The sequence below is a fragment of the Muntiacus reevesi genome, chromosome 5 (genome assembly GCF_963930625.1).
Source record: "Muntiacus reevesi chromosome 5, mMunRee1.1, whole genome shotgun sequence".
Taxonomy (NCBI): Eukaryota; Metazoa; Chordata; class Mammalia; order Artiodactyla; family Cervidae; genus Muntiacus; species Muntiacus reevesi.
The window spans coordinates 6,485,177-6,506,640 of NC_089253.1; the positions used below are offsets into that span (position 1 = coordinate 6,485,177).

The 21,464-nt window shown below is 35.7% G+C and overlaps 1 protein-coding gene across 4 annotated transcripts in view; it reads left to right on the top strand.

The window, feature by feature from the left end:
• Positions 1-21,464, top strand: part of NOX4 (NADPH oxidase 4) — a 175,328-nt gene that overhangs the window by 136,376 nt on the left and 17,488 nt on the right. For 3 of the 4 annotated variants that reach the window (XM_065936840.1, XM_065936843.1, XM_065936844.1), the window contains 4 exons: positions 10,719-10,838; positions 12,366-12,474; positions 16,681-16,749; positions 18,133-18,233. In XM_065936840.1, coding sequence (XP_065792912.1) covers positions 10,719-10,838; positions 12,366-12,474; positions 16,681-16,749; positions 18,133-18,233 — 399 coding nt within the window. The remainder of the gene's footprint in view (positions 1-10,718; positions 10,839-12,365; positions 12,475-16,680; positions 16,750-18,132; positions 18,234-21,464) is intronic. The other variant, XM_065936841.1, reaches the window with a different exon arrangement.

The following is a 21,464-nucleotide window of genomic DNA, read 5'->3' on the forward strand; positions in this document are numbered from 1 at the left end:
ACCCCGGCCTCAAACATCTTATATCTTATTAGCCTAAAGTGGGTCTTATGTCTTTTAAGAAAAGGTGGAAACTATTAATATAGTCATTTTGTCTTAAGTGGATGCATTACAGTAACACCACCAATTGGGAATGAGGACGGGAAAATGGATAAAGGGCAGACAAGCAGTGGTCTTTACCTTACCTCAGTTACCCCATTTAACTTATAGTGATCAGTGAGGCGTATATTATTCATATCGCCTTCTATTTACAGAGAGTGTAATTGAGGTACCAAGTGATAGGTGACTTGCTGAAGGTTGCAGCTACTAGCTGGTGTAGCTATAATTTAAACTTGATTTAGAGCCTACATTCTAATTTACTATATTGCTATATATTAAACAAGTTTTATTCGCTTCCTTAAGTTTTTTTTCTTAATAAGTCTTTTAAGCTGCATTTTCCCTCCTACTCATATTTTAAAAGACTAATTTTTGCTGTTGAAATCTCTGTACTGAAAGAAATTGCTGTGAACGTTTTGAGAACCGAGAATTTTACCCCGCGGTGAGCATTCTCCCTTCTAGTGAATGAGATCACAAGTGTATTAAGTCTCTAAAGTTAAAGGCAGATGAAGATGTGGAGCATATTTTGTTTGCTCAGTACTTCTTTCAACCTAAAATTTTTGGTGCCTATTGTACACCAGCAATTGGAGATAGCAACTCAGCTAAGCTGTTTTAACACAACATCCTGGTTTTCCTGGGTTTTTGAGTTAGTGGTAAAGCCCAAGGAGAAAACATGGTGATTCCTAGACAATAAGGCTAGCTGTACTTATTAAAATATATTTTATTTTGTGGTGTTTTGTTGTTTTCAAAGCACTTTCATGTGCAGTACTTTGTTATACCTATTTATCCTACTTATACTGGGTAAGCCAAAATTTTGTTCAGGTTTTTCTATAACAGCTTTTGGAAAACCCCAAACAAACATTTTGGCCAACCCAATAAAATTTTCCTCGTGTTTAAAGATAGCTTCTAATCAATCAAAGAGTAAGCATAGAAGATAGAATGATAGAAACATATAGTACAGTGATTATTTTTTTCTGTCTGAAAAATGTTGCAGCTGGTAAATTGTGTCCCGCACTGAAATTCAACATTTTGGGATTCTGTATTTCAGAATCATCTAAGGAAGAGAAAAATGATGGCGGAGGAAATGAGCCAAACATTAAAGTCCATATACTCACAAAATATGATGATTTTACACTTAATTCCCAAAAGCTGTCTAACTTTATAGGCTGAGATTTTATTGATGGTATTTCTGAATTCTTTCTTGGATTTTATTTTTAAACATAGTTCTATGTTCATTGTTTTGATTTGGTTTTGTTTCAGAGTCTACAGTGATATATATGTAACATTACTTGCCTGTCTTCCTTTTCACCCACATTTTTTCCTGTTGGTATTTAGTGCTCATTTTTCTACAACAGTTATTCTCTGCTCCTGGTAATGCTAATGTGAATTATGTTGGATTTTATTTGCATTCTTTATTAACCATTCAATTTTGGGGAAGATTCACATTCAGATAGCAGACATTACTCCCCAGATCTTGAAAGAACTAGTTCATCACTTTCTACAAAGTCTCAAAGGAGATTCACAGAATGGAAAAGACAAATAGATGGAAAATCCCACTTTATTATCAACATTAACAGAGTTCTCTGGAAAGATGCAGTATATGTGCTTTGTCAGTCAGTCATGTTTGACTCTTGCGACCCATGAACTGTGGCCCGCCAGGCTCCTCTGTCTGTGGAGTTCTCCAGGCAAGAATACTGGAGTGGGTAGCCATTCTCTTCCCAACCCAGGGATCAAACCCGAGTCTTCTGCATCGTGGGCAGATTATTTATCGTCTGAGCCACCGGTGAAGCACAAGAGCAATGCATCTCAGACATTGATGTGGTTACAAACCACCCAGGAGCCCTCATAAAACACGGATTCTGATTCAGTAAGTCTGAAGTTGGATCTGAGTCTCTTTCTACCAAGTTCTCATGTAGAATTGATACTTTTGGCCCAAGAACCACACTTCTAATGGAAACATGCCACATATTAGTCCAAGGCTAATGAAGAGCTTTTCTTTTTTTTTTTTTTTTTTCAAAATGTTTATTTTCTTTAATTGATTGATGATGGCTTTACAGTATTGGTTTGGTTTTTGTCATTCATCAACATTAATTAACCATAGGTGTACATATATATCCCCTCCCTCTTGAATCTCCCTCACACCTCCTGCCATTCCCACCCTTCTAGGTTTCCTTTCAAGATCAAGTTTTATCATAGATGTGACCAGGGAAGAGAGAAGTGCTCTGCTTACTGAACAGAAAAGAAGAGAAGAGAATAAAGAAGCCTCTCTCCTCATGGTCACCATCTTTGATAGCAAAAGAAAATGCGAAAGCCCGCTCCACCCAGCTGAGTTATCAGTGATTACTAACACCATATCTGCAATGTTTTTTTTTCCTTAAATTCTGTTTCATCTGAGCTAAATGTTAACTACAAATCTTTTGCTTTTGCATACATTTCCCTCTTATGTCTTTATTCTTTAATTTTCAACTTTTTGTACCCTTATGTTTTAGGTGAACCTCTTGAAAGATCCATTGCACTATTTTATTGTCTTATTCTAGACTGACAGTAGTTTACTGAACTTGAGATTTTAGTTAATTTACTTTGAATTACATTTTGTAGCATTATTTTATACTGATTATTTGTCCCATATTTTCTGTTCCACTCTCTCTCTTTTTTTCTTTTTTTTGACTGTGAAGACAACATGTATAATAATGATAGAAACTGTGGTCTACTTCTTAACTGGATTGAGCTTTCTGCACTGATAGAAAAGAAATGGCAAAGCAAAATACAGTACAAATAAATTTGAGGTTTGAAAGTTTATTCAAACTAAAATTAGCCAGCAACTAAGATAAAGACCTGCTGTACACCTTGCTTTCAGCAGAAACATAAAGTTGCCATGTGGAAAAAAGAGGAGAGCTAGGAAAGGGATGGGATGATTTGTTTGAGAAAAAGAAATTGCAAAATATTTGAGCCTAGAGGCATGTAACTGGACAGACAAGTAAAAAGATTCACTATCATCTTAATAAGTAACAGTTCATATTAAATATAAATTTTAAAATAGCACTCTTTGTTGGAAAGGCTGATGTAGTATTCAAGTCTAAAGATCTAAATTCAATCATAAAGTGTTGATTTTAACTGAATGTCTTCTTTCCAAAAACTTTCAAAAGTAATTTTATTTTAATATGGCTTGCAGCTGGGTTTAAATATACATTGGACTGGGGTGTGAAATTTGGTTAGGTGCTTTACTTGAAAATTCACTAGGAACTGTCAGCTTATGATTCATGCTTCCAGGTAACTGCCTAGTGTGTGGACAGTTTGAAGAGTTTGGTAGCTTTTATTTTATATTGTTGAAACTAATTTCCTCATTATTAATAAACATTTCAAGTCACATATTAGCAGATCAAGGCTACATTAGCCAGCATAAAAAACAAAGGGCAAAAAAAATTCTCCTTTACTTTTTACAAGAATTAAGTCTATCAGTGGGGATCCAGCTATATGTCTGTGTCTATGCATGCATGCTAAGTCACTTCAGGCCTGTCCGACACTCTGTTACCCCATGGACTGTAGCCTGCCAGACTCCTCTGTTCATGGCATTCTCCAGGCAAGAATACCAGAGTGGTTTGCCATGCCCTCCTCCAGGGGATCTTCCCCACCCAGGGATCCAGCCCACATCTCTTATGTCTTCTGCACTGGCAGGCGTGTTCCTGATCACTAGAGCCACCTGGGAAGCCCCTTATGTATATGTATGTGTGAATTTAAGAGTAAAAAATAAACATTATATAACATACTTTATGCTCAATAATAATCTGACTAGTATATAGAAAGCCTACAAATCTAAGCACCCACACATTAATAACTTTAATACATGTTTAATATGGTAGGAGATAAAAATAATTGCTTATGGTCATAAGCCACAAAGAATATCCTATCTAGATGAATAAGTGAAGTGAATGCTGTAACTCATAGCTTATCCCTCAAAGGTTAGGCCATGCGTGTGGTAGACAGGAGCTAATGTGTGACTTCTGAATCGGGTTGGAGGGCAGGTCAGAGATTCCTGCAAATGGCCCAGACTCCTCAAGTAAAACATCTTCAGTGAATAAAGTAGAGATTAGATAGTTGGCTCTGCAGAAGGAGGTAGTGAAGACAGTTGACTTATTTTGTCCTTGATTCTGAGAGGAACTGGAAAAGAAATCTCCCCTGATACTTAATAAACACAAGCTCCATCTCACTTGGGTTAGAACAGTGAGTTCACAATGCGTGCATAGCCCAATGAAAACAGAGACAAAAATTTAGTTTAAAGTGATTCCAGATTCATGGCATTCTCTTATGGCCTGGAAGAGGAAAATGAAAATCCTCTTTTGGGGGGTTTCATTTTAATCCTCAAAGGATTCCTACACATGAGGCACCAAGAAGCTCATATTTTTAGAAAATGTGGAAACAAATCACCATGAGTACTTGTTAGTAAAGTTGTATATTTTAAAAGTGTGAAACAAATGTTCAATATGTCTAAAGAATAAAATAGTATTAAAATGATAATTGAGGGGCACAGTTCTTCCTGTGCTAACCTACCGTGTTCCCCCTTTGCCTGGAAAAGTAATAAAGCCACTCTTTCTTTCTCCTCCACAAAAAATAGACTAATGATTGAGACAAAGGACAATCGAATTTCTCAAGACATTTTTGAAAAAGAGCCAATAGAACTTCTAGAAGTGAGAGATAACAATATCATAAACTTGAGCAGTTTATCGCAGCCATGGAGGGAATAAATGAATTGGCAAATAGAACTGAAGTAATTATCCAGAATGTGGTACACAGAGACAAAGATATGGGGAATATGAAAGAAAGGTTGAGATGTGGGAGATGGAGTGAGAAGTTCACTTTACATTAGAGGTTTAAAAGATAAAAAAGGAGATAGTGAAAGGAGATGTAATATTTTAAGAAATAATAGTTCAAATTTGGGGCTATCAGTAAATGCCAAGCAACATAATAAAAATAAATTCACTCTAGGAAAAGTCATTATTTACTTACAGAAAAGTAAAAGCAGAGACCAACATTTAACATAAAAGTAATCAAGAAAAGAAGGGAGAGGAAAAGAAACAAAAAGTTAGACAAACAGTACAAGGGGGTAGTGTGGTAATTCAGCATCATTGAACCAAATTCAACAGTTCAAAGGGAGAGACTGTCAGATTGAAATGAGAAAATCAAAGAGGCGCGATAAGCTATTTGCAAGAGCTCCACTCAGAACATGAAGATAAAAGACAGGCTGAAAAGTTGAAGAAGGTGAAGAATACTGCAGAGACATTCTAACCAAAGAAATAATGTTTCAGATATAGTAGACTTTAAGGTAAAAATATTCTCAGGCATAAAGAAAGTTAATATTTGATAGAAAAAGGTTCAGTTTATTATTTCTCTGGTTGACAGAATTAGAATAATGTCCCTTAGGAAGATAGTTTGGTTTGTTGGGTTTCACAAACAGAGATGGAGTTTATTCTGGTGGTAGACGTAAACTGCTTATTAAATGTGTGCCCTGGAGGAATGATTTAAACTCCTAGAATCTCAGCTTCCTACTCAGTGAAGTAGAATAATACCATTTAACTCCTGTTTAATAATCACAAATAATTCATCTAAGGCATGCAGCACTGTGCCAGTTACATAGCTTTACTGTCAGAAAAATCAAGGAAAAGGCTATTGGTTTTACACTGCAGTATCTTTACATAAGCAGAAAGATCAGGCCTATACATTTATTTTGGTTAGAAGAATAATCCTTGGGGCATCTAATTTACTTCAAAGATAGCTATTCTCTTATAGAAACTTCACTGCCCCAGAAGCTTCTTATACTCTGAAATTTCATTAAAAAATAACATTTCCTTTCACAACAACCAAGAGAGAATATAGGGAGAAATGCCCATTTTTGCCAAACTCAGGATTGTTCTGAGATCAAACCAGAGCTTTATAGAGATGTGTTTCATAATCTTCAAGGTGCTATAAAGTTGTTCAGTGTAATTATCTACCTAATGCCTATTAAGAAAAAACATATATGCTTTGACCCTTATATACTGTCCTCTCAGCCTTCTCTTTCATTGGGCACAGCTAATAGTCACCAGGTCTTTTATGTTTAAGGCTAGCACATCACATAAAATATCTTTATTGAATATATTTTCAATATTCAGTCTGTTCTCTAATGTGAAATTTTAGTTACTTAGAAACTTGCACATTTCAAAATGTGTAATTAAATAGTAATTTTATGTTCACAGAGAAACTGGGGACGGAGCATTTCAGAATCATAACAACAAAACTATTCGGCCTCCCCACCCCCATCCTCATCCCTTGCTGGAGTTTCCATAATAATAATTTCTTTTTTACCTTGCAAGTGCATGGCTACAAAACTTAAACATCCCTGAACAATTCCAAAATTCGACCCCAGATCACTTTTGCTGAGAAAAACAGACTCCTTTTCATATCCCTGCGAAGACTGTTGTCGACTGGGAAAAAAACAAAAATCGTGCAACATTAAGAGCTGGGAACTGAGTTAATTCAGTACCTTAGTGAGGAAAGTAGCTCAGCAAACAGCCTTTAAGGTAGCTCTGAGAAACTATTTCAAAGAGGTAGGGGTGGAGGCCAGTATGCCTGTGATTTTGATGAAGAGGTCGGTGTAATCCAGCACACATCTCAGTAGAGGCTTGCCATTAGGCCTGAGGAACAGATAGACCAATGAATGATTTTAGTGCTTTTTCTAGTGTAGGAAGATGCAAGAATCCAGGTTCATAAATTTTCTCCTGAAATACTCCTAACTACACATGAAGGATTTTTTCCTTTTTGCCTGTTTCCGCAGAGCACCGTGCTCCTCATCTTGCTCTTGACCCTGAGCTCCTTTCAGGGTGCACCGCCGTCAGCAGGCGGTGGCTATGGCTTGGTTCCTGGAGAACTGGGTGCTGGGTGACACCCTCTGCTTCACACACTCACTGAGAGAGTATCTGTGTGTTTCTTCACGTTTATCCCCTGCCTGATGGAGCGCAGGCTGCTCAAAGCAGCTGGGTGGCAGCGGTGCGCCTGCATTGCTCCTTGGACACGGGCAGGGTTAGTTCCAGAAGATTCTCACGTATGACTCATGTCACTGCAGCACCTCTTATTCCCCAGCGGAAAGTTGTATTTACATCTGAGTTGCACAACCTAACAGGTTCTCTTTACAAACTGGATACAGTCCATCTTTCTTCACCTTTTAGTCTTCTTACACCCTGTCCCCCACCCCCACCCCCACATTCCATCTAGGAGGCATGAAGCTTCAGACTGGTCATGGCCCCTTGTGGTCTCAAGTGCCTCATTTATTGAATGGAGATAATAATATTGTACTCACATCACAAAATGTTACAGGTATAGCATTATATGTGAAAAGTACAAAGCATTGAATGTATGTAATATGGCTATATAACACGCTTCTAAAATTGTGCTTTATTTCATACTTGTGTGTGTTTTTGTCTTAACCACTTCCCTCTTTATAACCTTCTTAAAGACTGAAGTTGTGATTACTCAGTTGCTAATCTCTGTTTTTTCTCCTTTTTCCTATTTCTTTTTTTGCTGCAGCGGATAGTAATGTGCTTTACTCAGAGTAAACCTTCCATTTTTATATGTTGAAGTACATAAGAGCACATTCATTTCCCCCCATTTATTTAATCTCCTTCAGATCAAATTCCTATGTGCATCTCTCATCTCACACTGAACTTAGTTCATTTCTTCTGTTGATGTTGGACTCTCCAAGGGCTTGATGGTACTCTGGAGGCACTCGCTGATGCCATTACATTGAAGCATGTCTGATATTTGCGGCCCTGTGCAATTCTTAATAGTCCTTTTCTGTGTACTAGTTGGTACTGGTTCGTTGTTGTTGTTGTTGGTTTTTTATGAAGAAAATCAGAGTTAGGATAAGTAACTTGCCTGTGATCCCAGTGCTAGTGAATGACTAGAACCCCGTGTTCCTGTCTTGCCCAGAGTTATTTCAGAATATCAGACAGTAGTTATTTAGGGTGTGGGGAGGGTGCGTGTGCGGGCTGGAAATCAGGTAAGTAGGAAAGAGGTAACTTCATGATTCCTTACTCTGTTCTTTGTTGGTCAAATAAAATGTCCTTTGTTGTACCTTTTAAGAAGTGTTGAGAATGAAAAATAATTTTTCTTTACCTTTCTGTGTTCTTGGCTGAAACCCCCCCCCCCAATAATGAGATAGATTATTAACAATAAAGATATTTATATCATTAGGCTGACTACCCAAATTTGCTTTTTTGGACAGTTGTTATTTTTTAAGAAAGTTATTTTTACTAAGAAAGCAGCTTTAAAATGGCAGTATATATATATATGTATATATATATATATATATGGCTTTTTAAACATAAAGGTATCTAGAACTAGGCAGTCCGTAGAGGGTATGGCAACTTTACAGTCATCAAAGATAAGTGCTTAGGCCATCAAGTCAACACGTATTCAGGCACCAAGAAGGAGGGCAGAAGGGGACAGGGATAAAGAGATGCAGATAGCTTCCTTCAAGGAGCCTTCCAATTTTTCTTTTGTTTGGCATCTGCAAATACCTCTTTTGATTGTTACACTAAAATCCATTTATAGAAATTTTGGTTAGCTGGTTTATAGGTCTTAGTTATGAGGTTATACTTTCATCAAGGAACACAGCAGTTATTTTATTGAAATTGAAATTGCAATTGTCTATTGAAATGAAAAGAAGAAAAAAAAGGAGGGATGGAGTGATTGATTGATATTTTTTTAACTTTTTATTTTTTGTTGGAGTATAGCTGATTAATGATCTTGTGACAGTTTAAGGTGGACAGCAAAGGAACTCAGCCATACATGGAGATGTATCTGTTCTCTCCCAAAGCCCCCTCCCATCCAGGCTGCCACATAACATTGAGCAGAGTTCACTGTGCTATAGAGTAGGTCCTTGTTGGTTATCCACTTTAAATATAGCAGTGTGTACATGTTGATTTCAAACTCCCTAACTATCCCTTCCCCCTGTTCTCCCCCCCTCCCGCCCCCACAACCATAAGCTCATTCTTTAAGTCTGTTTCATAAATAAGTTCATTTGTATCATTTATTTTTAGATTCCACATATAAAAGATATTATACAATGTTTCTCCTTCTCTGTCTGACTTACTTCACTCAGTATGACAATCTCTAGGCCTGTCTATGTTGCTGCAAATGGCATTATTTCATTATTTTTAATGGCTGCGTGATAGTCCATTGTATGTATGTACTATATCTTTTTTATCCATTCCTCTGTCAGTGGACATTTAGATTGCTTTCATGTCTTGGCTGTTGTAAACAGGGCTGCACTTTTTCTAACTGTACTTCCATTTAAATCATATTAGGCTGAACATAGTTATGCAGCCAAAATTGATGCAAGTCAGTCTTGGACGTGTAATATTTTAGCTGAGCACTTTGCTTCCCTGAGTAACATTAATGTTTTGTTACTAAGCAGTAACACTTAAATGTTCATCAACAGATAGATGGATAAAGAAGATGTGGTACACATATATGTAATATTTTATATAATTACATATATACATATACAATGGAATGTTACTCAGCCATAAAAGAATGAAATTGTGCCATTTACAGCAATGTGTATGGACCTAGAGATTATTATGCTAAGGCAAAATGAGAAAGACAAATAATAATAATGCTTATATGTGGAATCTAAAAAAAATTATACAAATGAACTTATTTACAAAACAGAAATAGACTCACAGACATAAAAAACAAATTTATGATTACCAAAGAGGGGGAGGAGGTACAAATTAGGAATTTAGAATAATACATACCCACTGCTGTGTATAAAATAGATAACCAGCAAGGACCTACACTATACAGCCTAGGGAACTCTAATCAGTGTTCTACAATAACGTATAAAGGGAAATAATCTGAAAAAGAATAGATACATGGATATGTATAACTGAATCACTGCTATACACACAAACACACAAACTAACAGAACAGTGTAAATCAACTATATGTCAATTTAAAAAAATAAGAAAGAATGGAAGGATGAATATTGAGTGAGCAGTTAGCAAGTTTCATTGTAGTTAAGAAGGATTTCACACACATAGACATACACATGCACAAACACACATATATTTGAATATACAAAGTAATAAGAGATTCCTTTGAGATTGTTGTAGGCTCTATACTAAAACCTGACCAGAGCAAGAAGAGAAACAGGGTCAACTTCTTTTCTGTTTACATGGTAAAGGTTTCAAGAAATATTTTTGCTTTTGACTTTACCATGGAGAATAGCATTATTGAATTTAGACACAATAAAACAGGATATTTTAATTTAGTCCAATATATAGTAATAAAATAAATCAAAGCTTTAACTAGTCCTTGGCTCACCCTCATGGTTCTATCTACATTTCCCTTCACATTAATTAATATTTCCCTCAAAATAGAAATGCTTTGAAGCCGGTGTACTTGTTTTCATATTGATAGTTCATAAGCAACACTTTTTGTTCCTTTAGATTTATCACGATGAGAAACAATGAAATGAGGCCTGGGCTGTCACAAAGCTTAGACACTAGATTTAGCATGCTTGCCACATATTATAGCCACTTAATTTAACTCATTTTAATTTTTTCCCTCCTTGACTGCCTTCTCCACAGGCTATATATTGATGGTCCCTTTGGAAGTCCATTTGAAGAGTCACTGAACTATGAGGTTAGCCTCTGCGTGGCTGGAGGCATTGGAGTCACTCCGTTTGCATCAGTCCTCAACACTCTGCTGTATGTCATTTTGATCCGTTATATTAGTCCCCATAGAGAGCTGTCTATTTCAGACATCTCTATTAGTGAGATGTAACTCCTTACAGAATTCTTCTACTTGCTCAAAAAACCCTATTACAGGTTGATAAGGGGAATAAATGAGTGCTTCTCAATACGTGGTCTATGGCTTTCAGCATGTTCTCTTGTAAAATAATATCCGTACCACAATTATGCCTTACTCTGCCTTTTTCCTCTGTTAAAGTCATTCCACCGGCCCCTATTTCTCTGCTTTCTCATCAGGGGTAAGTGGCATTACTAATTCATTTAGTCAACAAATATTTTTGAGCATTTATGTGCAATTGATCTTACAGTTACTGCTAATGTAGCAATGAGTGAGTAGTGTCTCTGTCCTTGAAAAGTTTACTTTCAAATAGGGCAGGCAAAAAATAAACCAGTGAAAAATTCACAAACAACAGCATTTCAGAAATTATTAGAAGTGTGGTGAAGAGAAGAAAGATTAATGGAATATAGAAATAAAGGGTCAGGGTTATTGTAGAGGTATCGTCAGGAAATCCTCTCTGAGGAGATGACAAATGAGCATATCATTCCTGAGTCTGTTACTCAGCAGATTTATAACAGACTGAAGAATAGAAATTTCAGAGGTAAGATTGCTTAAGCAGGATATATTTATTCAGTTATTTTAGTTTTGATTTACAAGCAAAAATTAATTGACAGGGATTCTCATGAAACCACAAATAAAATCTATTCCATTCACTTTTCAAGAAAACACAATTTTCATTAAAAGCTTGTTTTATGAAGTATGAAAAAAGAAATAATAATTTGAAGTGATGTGTTTGAATGATATTTCGATTTTAAAAACTTGATATGAATTTGGGACTTTTGGGAGATTCTTAAAAAATTAACTGTATTCCAAATAGAAATTAGTTGTTTCTGAAAACATATTGCAAGTTATTTGGACACCTAAAGTTTAAACAAGGGAATAATATTTTGTTAACCTCAAGCTTACTTCATAATTATAAGGAGGAATCCAGACTTGGAATTGTGAATTGCTGGAATGCATTACATAGTAGGTGGTTGTGAAATCTCTTTCTTTAATGATTATTAAGAAGGGGATAAACAACCAACTTTCTGGAATGGTTTTGGCTCATTTTGCCTGGAACCCAGGGCAAGATGACCATTGGCGCCCTTCTGAGTGATAGAATTAACAGAAAAATAAGAAAGCTTTTTTCCTGAGATGCAGAGCTGATCCAAGAGTTCAGCTTATTGCCTTCAATTGGAAATGGGTAATATGCATATAGTATCCACAAGCATGAACACTTTAATTCATGGATTATATTATATCTCTGACTCAGTACATTACATTTTAAATTAATTTCAGAGTTAGAGTAAGTGGTGTATCAGATACTATAATGTAAATGACTGTTTTCTCTGTAGATTACTTACTAATGAGAAGCAAAATTTCAAGGATATGGGGATTCTTAATTCTTTTGCCATCATAATCAGTCCTGTGTTATTTCATTTTTAAAGGGATGACTGGAAACCATACAAGCTTAGAAGATTGTATTTTATTTGGGTATGCAGAGATATTCAGTCCTTCCGCTGGTTTGCAGACTTACTCTGTGTGTTGTATAACAAGGTAAAATTAGGTTTGTTTTTACTTTTGCAGTCATTTTTCATTTTAAAAGTAGCCATTTTATTTCAAATTATAAAAGTAATAGGTGCTCACTATAGAATAATATGCAGAGGAGTAGTGAAGAGGAAAAATATTCCTTAAGCTTAAAAAAAAACAGATACAATCTTTTAATAATTTGGAGCACATCTTTCCAGATATTGGTATCTGTGAATTTGTATATCTAGGACATGTTTTAACATAGAATGTTTTAACATGGAAATGAATGCATATGGTTGGTAATACATGCATATCGGAAACATATTATGCAAATGTGAATGCAAATGGGATTGTGACTGAGGACAGATGGAAGAAAACATCTGCAGACAATTACTGTTACACTTTTCAGCCTTTATTCTCATAGTTCGTATCTCCAACTTCAACATTCCAACTGGATCATCAGCCAACTTTTGATCCAGTATACAGAATTTCAAAAATCCCAAATTCTAAGCTGTATTCCTTTCAGAGATGAAAGCAGGCATTTTCATCTGTCTTATCTGCAACTTTTACTTCTCTGTTAATATATCTATTTTTTAAGTTATTCAGGTAATACATATATGCATCGTTGCTACAGATTTTTGCAATAATCTACATGAAGCAACATCTCCGTCCAATCCACGTAACCAGATGTTACTCATGAGCATTCTGAAAATTCTGTCATACTATTTGTATTGTTCTGCAAATTGCTTTTTTAAAGTGTATTTCTATCTAACCAGACACAAAAGGGCAAATATTGTGATTCCTTTTACATAAGGGACCTGGAGTAGTCTAATTCATAGAGACAGACAATAGAATGGTGGTTGCCAGAGGTTTCCCAGAGGGCAAATGGGGAGTTACTGTTTAATGGATATAGAGTTTCAGTTTGCGAAGATGAAAAAATTCTGGAAACAGATTGGTGATGATGGTTGCACAACAATATGAATATATTTAATGCTAATCAACTATATACTTAAAAACAGCTAAAATGATCAATCTTAAGCTATGTGTATTTTACCACAATTAAAAAAAAAAAAAAGTGCCAATTCCTGGGACTCACCAAGGGCCTGCTAAATCAGGAGAAAAAAAGCAGAGATGAGAAGCCACTGAAAGGATTTGAGCAGACTGATATGATTGTAGGTCATCTTGAGAGTGAATGTGAAAATACAATTCTTGGGATACTGCAGCTTCCAGAGGAGCAGGAAATGAGTAATAAGTCAGGAAAGGAGATTAATCAGAGTGGCCAGTGAGGTGGTAGGAAATCAAGAGGTAGTAGTTCTGTTCTTAAGGTAAAGAGGGGAAAATCTTTCAAGAAGAGCATCATCACCACTTTCAAGTGTGTTTTCTCTAGATTAATGTCTAACTGGACTTCCTGAGTTGGAGGCTGTGAGGGCTTCAGGAAAGAATTTAAATTTATAATAGATACTGACAAAATGTCCCCAAAGATGCTAAAACAATTTACATTTCCACCAAAGGATATAAGAGAAATTTACTCCAAACATTGTATTACCGATCTTTTACATTTCTAGCCATTTCTTAAACTAGGGGGTCTCACTGTATTTTTCCTTGAAACAAATGAGATTGGACCTCTCTTCCTATGCTTATCAACCACTTGTATTTCTTGTTGGAGTTCCCATTTCTACCTTTGTCTGTTTTTCTAGATTAAAATTTTCTTTCTTGAAAAAGTATAGAGCTTATAATTGGATCCAAGAGCACATTTAAATAATAGATGCTTTATGAGGCAAGTAGCAGAGCAGGAAAGGAATAAAGGAAATAATATATAAATGGCTGGATAGTCAAAGTAGCTGAATCTTACATTTTTTTCTCAAGTTTTTTGGCGGATATGTTTAATCCTTAGGAGTCCATGGAATAAATAATATAAATGCTTAAAACTAGTGTAAACAATGTGGTGTTGATTATCTTCTGCACACACCTCTGCACATCTGTTTTGATTTTTCACGTCAAGAGAATGGACACTGGTCCTTCGACCCTCTGAGGATGATGTTAAAAAGAAAAGGCTTTTATTATTTTATGCATTTGCAAATGAGTTACCAAATTTAGCATGTGTGTGTATGTGTGTGTGTGTTTTAGTAGATATTATTTTTGTCTACAATGAGGGATAAACTAAAGTGGAGACATTGATATTAAAAATGTGTTCTTTAAATTTGCATTCTTCCCTCTGGAGCCTGTGGGCACTGAACACGTTATTGATGCAGCAATTATTGGTGTGATCTCAGAGCAGCATCCCAGGAGACATTTAAGACAAAAATAAATGCGAGTCATGTGTTTTGTGAGGGGCTGTCCATTACTGGTACTTGGAAATTCCTCCAGTCCCTCACAGTTAAGATTTGTGCACCCTGATTCAATTCCTAAAGGGCTTTTTTTTTTTTAATAACTCGAGTTAACTTTAAAATGACTTTAGTTTTTGGATATAATTTGAGGCATCTGTGGCATGGAATATAATGATTATATTTTAAGAATATTATGGGTTCTGAGAATCATCATTTATTACTTTCAAAGTAAAATAGGTTTTTATTGGGATTTTATAATTTAGCATTGCCACCTATCAGAGAATGTGTAGTTTTAGTTCTGGAGAAAACCTGTGAGATGAGGTCATTGTCCTAATGAAGAAACGGGGACCTATGTAAGTTGAGTACCTCTCTAGAAGTCTCAAGGTCAGACAGTGATGGCAATACAACCAAATCTCATAGTCCCCTGCCAGGTGCCCTTACTACTGTAAAGGGTGCCAGAGGGGTGCTGTAACCTCACTTGTCCACTCTGTATTTGCAAAATAACTTCTTTGCATTCCTAAAACGTTCAGTTTGAGTCCCAGTATATCCCTTAAAAATCATTATTTTCATGCTCTATAGAAACAATTGTTGTTGTTGTTGAGTTACTAAGTCACGTCCAACTCTTTGCAACTCCATGGATGGTAGCGTACCCGTCTCCTCTGTCCTCCACTATTTCCTGGAGTTTGCTCAAATTCGTGTTGAGTCAGTGATGAATCCAACCATCTCACCCTCTTTTGCCCTCTTCTCCTCTTGCCCTCAATCTTTCCCCGAATCAGTGTCTTTTCCAATAAGTCACCTCTTCACATCAGGTGACCAAAGTATTGGAGCTTCAGCAAGTCTTTCCAATGAATAATAGAAACAGCACTTGCAATCAGTTGGTTCATTTGCTGCAATAAGGTCCAGCAAAACCATCCCATCGCCAGCAAACCTACTGTGCACCCTGATGCTCAGGAAATAGTTTGGCTGCTGCAAACGCGCTGGTCTCTTCTAGGCCTTTCCTCAGGGTCTACACATCAGACACTCATCTCTGTTCTCCAGAATGCACCATGGTGGTTGTGTTCCTTCCTTCTCTTCTGATTTTGATTTCTCTTCCTTCTCTTTCAGCATTTCTTTGTTTTAGGGTGGTGAAAGGAGACCCTGAGAAGAATAATACTTTTTTAAATGTAGATTTCACAAGTCAGGATTCAGCCAGAGCAAGGCCAAGGGTCATGAGCAGATTCATTTTGCCTTCTGGATGAAAGAAGCATCTGGGTCAAAAGCCTTTTACCCACTTTGCTGAATTCACTTTTCTTCAGATATTTTTCTTGGTCCATTTATTTTTCAAGATATCAAAGTTTTTGAGAGCTTTCCCAGATGCTTTTATTTTGGCAGATACACTCTCTGCCTCATACATTGTTACATAAGGGAAAAATCAGTGCTGCATAGGAGGAAGGTGGGAATAGCTCCATTCCTACCTTATTTTCATTTGTTTTGGTTTCTGTGATGCCTAGCATGCATTTTGTGTATCACTTTTGACTTTTATGTAAAGAAAAACATGTTCTTTCTGAGTGAAATCTTGAGTAAAATTTAGAGACTCAGCAAATAAAACAAGAAATAAATGAGAGGATTTAAAGGAATATTACTATACTATTTAGCATATTTGATTTTGTGTCTCTGAAGATAGCAGCATTAATCCCATCCATTTCCTTCATCATAACTAAATCTGTCAGGAACAGGTTATTAATGTTAGAATGCCATGTATGTGGTGCACGTATATTTGTGTATGTATACACATTTGCTCGTAGATGTTGGCTGTGGTAAGACCAGATGCATCTTAACAGATTGCAGAATCACATACGTTAGGTTAGGAGAGAGTCTGTGAATATAGAACACAGTTTAATGTCTATTTACTTTTATGTCCTCTCAGTTTTGGCAAGAGAACAGACCTGATTATGTCAACATTCAGCTGTACCTCAGTCAGACAGATGGGATACAGGTATGTGCCTGGATGTTATTGTAAATTAAACAAGTCTCTTGAGAACAGAAGATTTACTGTAGGGGCTATGCTGGAAGAAATATTCTGCAGGTGGTTTGAAGAGACGATTCCCAGAGGAAAGCCACTTTTGGAATGTATCCAGCAAACTCATGGCTCATCCTTGAAGTCAACCGTTTTCTGTCTTTCATCTGTCCTCACCTGGGACTGAAGTGGACCTCTGAGCTCATGTCTCTCGTTTTCACCGTCACCTCCCTAGAGATGAGAACACAAGTGAATAGTCTTGTGATCGTGTTCATCGAGGGGAGGTTTTCTGTGGCAAGAGAAGATAAGGTCATACACAATTAAGCTTGTTTCTCTTCAAAGGAAACTAAAAAACGAAACATCCATCATGCATTATTTACTTCACTGCTAGACGCTGTATTGAGCATCTCATACACATTTTCTCATGTAATTCCAACAGATACAAGAGGTAAATGATATTGTGATCCCCATATCATAGATGAGGAAACTGTACATAGACAACTTTGAGGAGATGTATAGCCATATAAACCTGGGCATGAATGCTTTCACAAGTTTTATTATTGTATTTCCCATCTTATATTTTCTGTAATTCTTTGAATGCAAAATATGAATGCTTGTCTGTTACTTCAAAACTAATCTAAGCCTATTTTTTTAGTCAGATTTCTACCCTACTTGGTATGTAAAAACATTTTATTTTATACTGTCATGAAGCAAATCAGTATCATTATGCCTCTTGGTTTTGCAGTGATTAAGATATGAAGCATAAATTACATCTTGTTCTCAGTTTGTCTCCCTGGGACTCGGACATTTTTCTTTCTTACTTGACTCTCTTTACCATCTATTCAGATATAATACTCTTGTTAATTGCAAACAGCAGTCCATTAGAAGTTGTTTTTTGATAGATTCCAAATTTGGAACTCTGCTGTAATAGACTGTCATGTTCAGGATCATTTCCCCAAATTTATGATGACAATTTGCATTATCTTACTCATATAATGAGCCAAATATGACAACTTTGCAGTACAAAAATGCTTCAACAAAGCTTATGTGTTGCGCGCTCTTTGAGAGTAGGCAATTAGAATGCATTCTTTAATGCTGCAGTTGCTTCAAGCAACTAACTGAAGTCTAGGAAAGTCAGTCATTTGTACTAATGATATTCAAGAGATAATGGATTTTAAAGGGAAAGAGGGAGGAAATGGTACTTCTAAATGATTATACTTAATAGGTTGCCATTTGACACTTATATTCTTTATGTCATAGCAATTTAGTAGGAAGCCACAGCACCAGGAAAGATGATGTTATAGAAATGAATTATTTGCCCAATTCTGTATCATATAAAACATAGTGCTTTCTTTTTGGCAGAAGATAATTGGAGAGAAATATCAAGCACTGAATTCAAGACTTTTTATTGGACGTCCTCGGTGGAAACTTCTGTTTGATGAAATAGCAAAATGTAACAGAGGGTAAGTACTATTCCTCAAAAAATTTGACATGTGGCTAATGATCAAATTAAAATATTAAAGATTACTTAGTAATGGGTTTGCAAATTACAGAGTCACTTAAATACTCAATTATCACTACTGAAGATGGAAGCAAAGCAAGAACCACAAGTATCTGTAATGCCAAATAATTAAAATTTGGCTTAAAAATAGTCTATAAAGTATTTATGAGCCAAACTGTCATACCTACTTTTAAATTTGCATAGATCCATATTAAAAAGAGTGTTCATTCCCTTAGCACAAATTAGGTCATCATTGGGGAAGTTTTTGTAAATCACATTAGCAAACAAGGGAGCTCTTCAAATAGTTCTGGTGCACTTAAAAATTAGATTTTTGGTACATTTTTACAAGAATGAATACATTTTTAAAAAACTGTTAGTTTTTAAAACTCTTAGAAATTTTAATATTTCTCTAAATCAGAAATATTTCCAAACATTTTTTCTTGAAAGCTATAATTCAATAAAAAAATCTTAGAGTTATGGGCTGTATGTCTATGCTCTGAAGAGATTACTATTGAAAGAAAGCATTCATTTTGGGTACAGAATAGGGAGCCTATTTGGTAATCTGTAAAATTACCATAGTGCAGGGCAATGATCTATACAAATTCTAAAAGCATTTTGAAAACCATATACCCACTCACACATTTTAAAGCTGGTATTGAAAAAGTTTTATCAGAACTTTAAATAGTTCCAAAGGCTGCAATTTCTAACATATTGCAGATATTGACATTTTAAAATTAATGTAACTTTTAAACATATCTGCTGGAATCTAAATATCATAGTTTCTTGAAGCCAACCTCATATATTTGTGTCTTTTGTAACTTTCATGGTCTGTTGGAAATTTTATATCACTCTTTTGTCTGCTGAAACTAGAACTTCTATCCTGTCTAACCTGCAGAATTTTACCAAATTCAGTATAATTTTGCACTTTAATGAATCATACTTTTGCTGGTAAACTAAACACACTTACACAATAAGAATGTATATAAGTTGAAGATTTAATTTTTAAAATTTCCTGTGACTCTAAGGAATCAGATCATTTTTTATAATTATTAATATATAGCTGATTAATTCATAATTTTGAAGATATATTTTGATAAATATAAAAGGATATTTGGTTTTAATTGAATGAGGCAGTCTGTTAGATGAAAAGTTTTTTTTTAAACTGCAGTTTATAAATTTATGGATGAATATGATGTATTAAAATAATCTCTGATTCGTCATGGTGTTTTGGGGTCATTTCAGAGACTTTGTTTTAGGAATCATGGTTTGAAACCCCTTAAGCAAAATCTATAAAGGAAAATAGTGACCCATGTAATTCAAACTGCACCCATGTTTGAAAGCACTTCTGCATTTCCTTCCCTTCATGAAATAGCTGTGGGTTAAAGACGAAAGCATATTTTAGAAAGCAGAGGTCCTTTGTAATATACAGGGTTCTAGTTAAAGGTGAAGTATTGGGTAAAGAAAAAAGTCAACTCAGTTTTGGGTAATATTCTTTCCATTCTTTCTTCAAAATCATCCACCTTAGATGTGATAATCTTCCCATACTCACCTGAGTCTTCCCATGTACCACAGACTCCTTCTTCCCGAATGACATTTCAGTTCAGTTCAGTTTAATTGCTTAGTCATGTCTGACTCTTTGTGGCCCCATGGACTGCAGCATACCAGGCCTCCCTGTCCATCACCAACTCCCGGAGCTTGCTCAAACTCATGTCCATTGAGTTGACAATGCCATCCAACCATCTCATTCTCTGTCATCCCCTTCTCCTCCTGCTCTCAATCTTTCCCAGCATCAGGGTCATTTCTAATGAGTCAGCTCTTCGCATCAGGTGGCCAAAGTACTGGAGGTTCAGCTTCAGCATCAGTGCTTCCAGTGAATATTCAGGACTGATTTCCTTTAGTATTGACAGGTTGGGATTCTCAGCCTGTCCAAGGGACTCTCAAGAGCCTTCTCCAACACCACAGTTCAAAAGCAGCAATTCTTCGGTGCTCAGCAAGAAATTACAGTGGGATTTTTGGTTTCTTTGGTTAGTTCTCCAGAGTTCTGCTTTGTTTCACTGTTCATATTGTGAGGGATTTTGTGTTTGTTCGGTTGTTTGTTCATTTTCTTAAAAAAACAAAGCTGATTTAAGAAGAGCAAGTGTGTACCATTGTATTGTACCACTGTTGACATTTTGTATTAGTACAACACTTTCACTTTGTGTTTTTGCTCGGGGCAGGCACCTAAAATGCATTATTTTTTGAAAGAGTTTTATGTAGCATTACTAGGATAAGAATGGATCAATATCTTAAGGGTTCATTAACTGGGAAAAGGCACTATTTAAATAGAAGTCTCCATTTTAGATGTAAAATTTTGGTTAACTTCATAGACTTAAATTCCTGAGAGAATATAAAGAAGTAAAAATAGAGAAGAGAGTCATAGAAATTTGCACAAATGTTTGAGAGTGGTTACTTCCTTGTATGTCTTTTTAAAATAATTTATTACACATGAGATACAGTTTCCTATCATTTATAATAAAAATATATGTCATATCTTAACTTAGTTGCATGTACACATCATGTAAAGGGGACAATAAATAATTAACTTTATGTGACCTTTGGAGTAGAGAAAACTCTTCTGTGATTGGATGAAATGTCTGAGACATATCTGTATTTTACTACTTAATGGTATTTTGAAAACAAAACAAATTAAGTGTACCTAGGTTTGGTCTCTGACATTTGCTCCTGTGTCCCTGAGTCATGTCACTCAAACCTTCTGAATCTATAATACAAGGAGTTAATAATCTCTAGGAGTGAATAAACTTTCATTAAATGAGATCACACACTTTAATAATGCATGGAAAAACAACTGTTGGTATGATAGGAAAGTATTCACAAATATGTTGAACATTTATGGAACTAGTTGCCAACATCTGTCCCCAAACAACGTTGTCTTCTGGCACCTAAGTTTGTCTCTACCCATCTCTACAAAGTTTTTGTAGATAAATCTCTAGATGGTTGTTGGACTGCAGTAACCTAATGAAAATTTGTGCAAATGAATTAAAAAGATAGATTGTAGATCTTGAAAAGTTGTAGGATGTCATTGTTAGTGAAAGTGACATGGGAAAACCCTTCAAATAACATAAAGATCTCCTAGAGTTAAACTACTTAACAATTGGATGACAAATTTTTTTTTTAAATCATATATGATGCTTTA